Here is a 5,485-nt window from a genome sequence, read left to right on the forward strand (position 1 = left end):
CTCGGGCTGGGAGGGGGTGGAGCGAAGCTGACTATGGAGAGGAGGGCCTTGAAATACTCATTCAATCTCTCTCTCTCTTTTTTAAAAATTTATTTATTTACTCTCTCTTTTAAATATATTTTCATTGATTTCAGAGGGGAAGGGAGAGAGAGATAGAAACATAAATGACGAGAGAGAATCATTGATCGGCTGCCTCCTGCATGCCCCACGCTGGGGATCGAGCCTACAACCCAGGCATGTGCTCTGACCGGGAATTGAACCCTGACCTCCTGGTTCATATGTCGATGCTCAACCATTGAGCCACACCGGCCGGGCCTCATTCAATGTTTCAACAGATATTTAGTGAGCACCTACTACATGCCAGGCACTGCCTTGGGGGCTGGGGTTCTGCAATGGGCAGAACAGACAAATCCCTTCTTTACTGAAGCTGCGGCCTGGGGGACACACAGCCAAGAGATGTGCACGCAGCTCGCTGTGCAAGGTTGGGTGGCACTGGGCACAGTACAGGGCGGGAGGGCTGCTGTAGGAGGAGGTCAGGGAAGGCCGCACCGAGGGGGAGGACACTGTGAACACAGGCTTGAATGGAGTGAGCGAATGCGCTGTGCAGCTAGAGGACAGGCGAGGGAAAGGGGAGTGTTCTGGTGGAGGGCGCAGCCAGTGCAAAGGCCCTGAGACGGAGGGGTGTGGTAGAGGAGCAGCAGGGAGGCTGTGCCTGCGGCAGAGAGCAAGGGGGTGAGAAGGTGGAGGAGGTGGGAGCAGTGTGCAGGGCCTGCTGGCTACAGCTGGGACTTTGGGTTTATTCTACAAATGATAGGAGGCATTGGGGGGCTCTCAGTGCGGAAGTGACATGTTCTGATTTTTGTATTAAAATGTTCCCTGGGCAGCGAGGAGACCGGGCGTTGTCGGAAGCACCAGGGTAGAGGTGGGAAAGCCAGACCGCAACTGCTGTCACTGTGCAGGTGGGGGAGGCTGGTGGCTTGGGGCAGGGTGCTGGCTGAGGCCGTGGGTTCTGGGTGCCTTTTGAAGGCAGGATTGGCAGGACAGCCCGATGGGTGGTTCAGGGTGGTGAGAGAGAGCGAGGAGGGGGATGACCCTGCACTGTGACCATGAGGAGGACCCAGCCCACACACAGGCCACCCCGTTGGCCTGGTCCAGGGGGCAGGGGGCATAATTGTCAGAACCCCTATTGTTGTTGAGTCTTGCTCTGCCAGGCACGATGGCCTCATCGCTTCTTGTAATGCTGTTAGTGTGCGTCTTCCCAGCCCCACTCAGCAGGTGGGGCGAAGAGGCTCAAGAGAGGCGAAGCCTGGCCCAGGGCCATGCTAAGGGCTGGGTCCTCACTGAGATGTCAGCGGGAGGACTGTGGGTCTAGTGCCCCTCCCACCACAAGGCCAACTCGGTGGCGCCCCCGAGAGGACACTTGGCAGTGCCTGGAAACACTTGGGGCCTTCATGTCTGGGAATAGGTGCCGCGGGCATCTAGTGGGTAGAGGCCCGGGATGCTGCTCGACTTTCAATAATGTACTGTGCACGGAACAGCCCCCCCGCCCCCACCCCGAGAAGGATGCTCCGGCCACACGTGGGCAGTGCTGGGTGGAGGGACTCGGCTCCGACCCTCCAGGACCTTCTCTGAGACCAGCCCTGGTGCTTGCAGCCCCGAAAGGGAACTGGGCCGGGCCGGTGGCAGTGGGCAGCGGGCAGCTGTGGTGGCATTTTCCCGGGAAAATGAACTTGCCCTCCCTGTGGCTTTTCTTTTCCTTTTCAAGCAGCCCAGGCATCGAGGGCCTGGCTCCTTATCTGAAGAGGGTCTGTCTCTAAAGGCCAGCGTGGCACACCTCCCTCCTCCAACTCCCTGGTGGAGAAACTGCCGTGGCTTCCACACCCATGGAGTGGGGTCCCGGCCCCAGGCCTCGGGGGACAGCTCCTGTGCTCGGGCACCACCGTGCCCTGCAGGCGTCGGCCCCCCCTCTGCGCTCTTGCTCTGTGACCTCCGGCGCCCAGTCTCCCGCCCAGCGCGCTGGCCTCCCGGGCAGGAGAGCAGTCATGCCTCGTGTCTATGGCTCACCCACCACCCGGCTGGGGCTTGTGGATTCTCTCCAGGGCACACTTCCTTCCTCTTTCAGTCTGTTTATCTTGATTATTTTTCTTCCTTTACTTTCGTCTGTGTTTATCTTGCTACTCTTTTTCGAACTTCTTGAGACGGATAGCAGAAGCATTCATTGTTAGCTTTTCTTCTTTTCTAATTTATGAGTTTTAAGGCTACAATGCTCGCTCTAAGTATTGCTTTAGCTGCAACCCACACGTTTTAATATGTACTTTTTATATCATTCAGTCAAACACGTTTTCCAGTTTTCCCACTGTGACTTTCCTCCTTGTCCCTCGGGTTCTGGAGGAGTATATTCCTTCATTTCTCCATCCAGAGGTTTGAAAAGTTTTCGAATGGCCTCTCCTATCTTTCCTCCTCGTCCTGCCAAGTCCAGTTTACCTGGCCTCTCTTTGTGCAGCCTTCCTGGCTACTTGTCCACCCCCTCTGGGCGTATAATCAGCAGCTGCCTCCCTTCTGCTCGTAAGACTCGGTATAGACCCTCGTAGCGCTTTTAGGCACAGAGCAATGTCTCCGTCAAGACTCAGTTTCAAGTGAAAGAAAACAGACCCAAACCAGCTGAAACCAAAAGGGAGCAATTCTAGTTCCATTAAAATGTCTGGCTGCAGGCACAGCTGGATCCAGGGGTCCTGAGTCCTGACGACTCAATCCATCCCTCGAGTCACTTCCTGTATGTTGGCTCCATCCGGAGGCCAGTGGCACACTGTGGCCACCAGATACCCACAGGAGCTCAGAGAGCTCAGATTCTCGGTCCAAGTCTGGGGTCTTTGCCTCAGATGTCCCATCAGAAGTCTCACGGGGTCTCACTGCCTCTAACGGGGACATATACTCTGACTGGAGCAATTCACACGGCCCGGGTAGGTAGTGGATTGGCGTAGGACAGGGTCATGGGTCGTGGACTGGCGTAGGACAGGGTCACGGGTAGTGGACTGGCGTAGGACAGGGTCACGGGTAGTGGACTGGCGTAGGACAGGGTCACGGGTAGTGGACTGGCGTAGGACAGGGTCACGGGTAGTGGACTGGCGTAGGACAGAGTCACGGGTAGTGGACTGGCGTAGGACAGGGTCACGGGTAGTGGATTGGCGTAGGACAGGGTCACGGGTAGTGGACTGGCGTAGGACAGGGTCACGGGTAGTGGACTGGCGTAGGACAGGGTCACGGGTAGTGGACTGGCGTAGGAGAGGGTCACGGGTAGTGGACTGGCGTAGGACAGGGTCACGGGTAGTGGACTGGCGTAGGACAGGGTCACGGGTAGTGGATTGGCGTAGGACAGGGTCACGGGTAGTGGACTGGCGTAGGACAGGGTCACGGGTAGTGGACTGGCGTAGGACAGGGTCACGGGTAGTGGACTGGCGTAGGACAGGGTCACGGGTAGTGGACTGGCGTAGGAGAGGGTCACGGGTAGTGGACTGGCGTAGGACAGGATCACGGGTAGTGGATTGGCGTAGGACAGGGTCACGGGTAGTGGACTGGCGTAGGACAGGGTCACGGGTAGTGGACTGGCGTAGGACAGGGTCACGGGTAGTGGATTGGCGTAGGACAGGGTCATGGGTAGTGGATTGGCGTAGGACAGGGTCATGGCTAGTGGATTGGCGTAGGACAGGGTCAAGAGACAGGGTCTCTTTCCCTGGGAAAGAGACTGAGAGCAGAAAAAAATCGGGATTCAGTTACCAGCGTCAGTCAGTGCTGGCAAGCCCCTCCCACCCAAAGTCACTCCCACTCACCACACGCCACCATCCAAGCTTCACTTTTACTCCTGTGTGTCCTGTCCCCCCAGGGCTTGGGACCTTTGACACCGAAGAGAATGTCTGTTCTATTAACTGAGAAAAATCGGAGGCCACAGAGAGGGAGGGGCAAGCAGCTCCTCCTTGGCCCTCATCAGCCGACCCGCAGGACCTTGGAGGCTGGTCCCTGGAGGCCGGGCCGGGGCTCCAGTCCCTAGATGCCCCGAGGAAGCCAGCAGAGGCGCCTGATTGGCAGTCCCTCTCTGTCTTAGTCTGCTCGGGCGGCCATACAAAATACCACTGACCGGGGGCTTAAATAGCAGACATTCACGTCTCACAGTTTGGAGGCGGGAAGGTCAAGGTGCCGGCCGATGCAGTGCCTCAGGACATGGCACTGCTTTTTGCTCGCAGGTGGCTGCATTCTTGGTGCACCTTCACACGGCTTTTCCTCCGTGCACGTGTGTGTGTGTGTGTGTGGGGGGGGGGGGGGGGGCGGGGCGGGGCAGAGGTAGAGGGAGCTTCCTGGTGTCTCTTCTTGTAAGGACACTAACCCCGTCCTTAATCACTTCTTACGGGCCCCGTCTCCATGGACAGATAAACTGGGGTTAGGGCTTCAACATGCAAAACAGGGGGTACAAGAATATTCAGTTCATAACAGTCTCCCTCCAGGGTGAGCCTTCCCACATCTTTCCAAAAATCAGAGGCACACAGACACTCAACGTAAAAGGCGACTTCGCCCCGGCCGGCGGCTGTGGCTCGGTTGGTTGAGCGTTGCCCCATGCACCAAAAGGTTGCCGGTTGGATTCCTGGTCAGGGCACATGCCCGGGTTGCCGGCTCCATCCCCAGCAGGGGGCATGCAGGAGGCAGCCAACCAACGTTTCTTACATCAGTGTGTCTCTCTCCCTTCCTTTATCTCTAAAATCAATAAAAAGATACTTGTTTTTTTTTAAAAAAAGGAGACTTCATGGCCCTGTGGTCCAACCACACGCTCAACCAATCTAACCATTCACCCACATCAACAGATGGCCGAAGCCTTGGTTTGCATACACCAGGGGCAGGAAGCTCATAATTTTCCCCAGTTAGGCGACTCCGCACCAGCCTGCCCCTAAAGGTCAGCTCTCACGCCCTCCCCACCCTCGGAGTCTTTTCTTCAAGTGAAATACTGCTGCTTTCTCATGGTTTTCAGGCCCTTTTCACACCCGCCGCCCCCCCCCCCCCCCCCCCCGCCTCTGCCCCCTTCTTGGCTGTCTCTTCTGATTGTACTCTGGTTTGCCAATGTTCCTGAAATGAAGGCCAAGAACTGCACACAGACCGCAGGTGTGGCCCCTGCAGCGAGGCCGACTCCCCCCGTCTGGGCACCACGCCCACTGACACAGTCTCAGGGACTTGGGGTTTCTCGTGGCTGTAACGCTCTGACGTTGGAAAAAGCCCCCAAGCACATGTTGCTTCAGCGGTTCTAACCCTCATCCATGTGACATTGGCTGTTTGACCTGCAGTCAAGGTCACTGGGTGAGTGCCTTTGGAAGGACCACCATGTCTATAGATTTTAGTGTCTCTTCCCCACGCTGCGCCCTCTCCCCGGGGCTGATGCTCTGTGACCTCCTTTTAAAAATATTTCCAATATGGAAATGGTTTTGTCCCCCCTAGATTCTAGAAG

At 56.8% G+C, this 5,485-nt stretch overlaps 1 protein-coding gene across 1 annotated transcript; it reads right to left on the reverse strand.

The window, feature by feature from the left end:
- Positions 1-2,947: 2,947 nt before the first annotated feature.
- On the reverse strand, positions 2,948-3,682 carry LOC139009534 (foot protein 1 variant 2-like). Its single transcript, XM_070413802.1, has one exon. The coding sequence runs from the start codon at positions 3,680-3,682 to the stop codon at positions 2,948-2,950; it is 735 nt and encodes a 244-aa protein (XP_070269903.1).
- Positions 3,683-5,485: the final 1,803 nt, after the last annotated feature.

The sequence above is a fragment of the Myotis yumanensis genome, unplaced genomic scaffold (assembly GCF_028538775.1).
Source record: "Myotis yumanensis isolate MYYU_CA2020_CCGP unplaced genomic scaffold, mMyoYum1.0.hap1 SCAF_4, whole genome shotgun sequence".
Classification (NCBI taxonomy): domain Eukaryota; kingdom Metazoa; phylum Chordata; class Mammalia; order Chiroptera; family Vespertilionidae; genus Myotis; species Myotis yumanensis.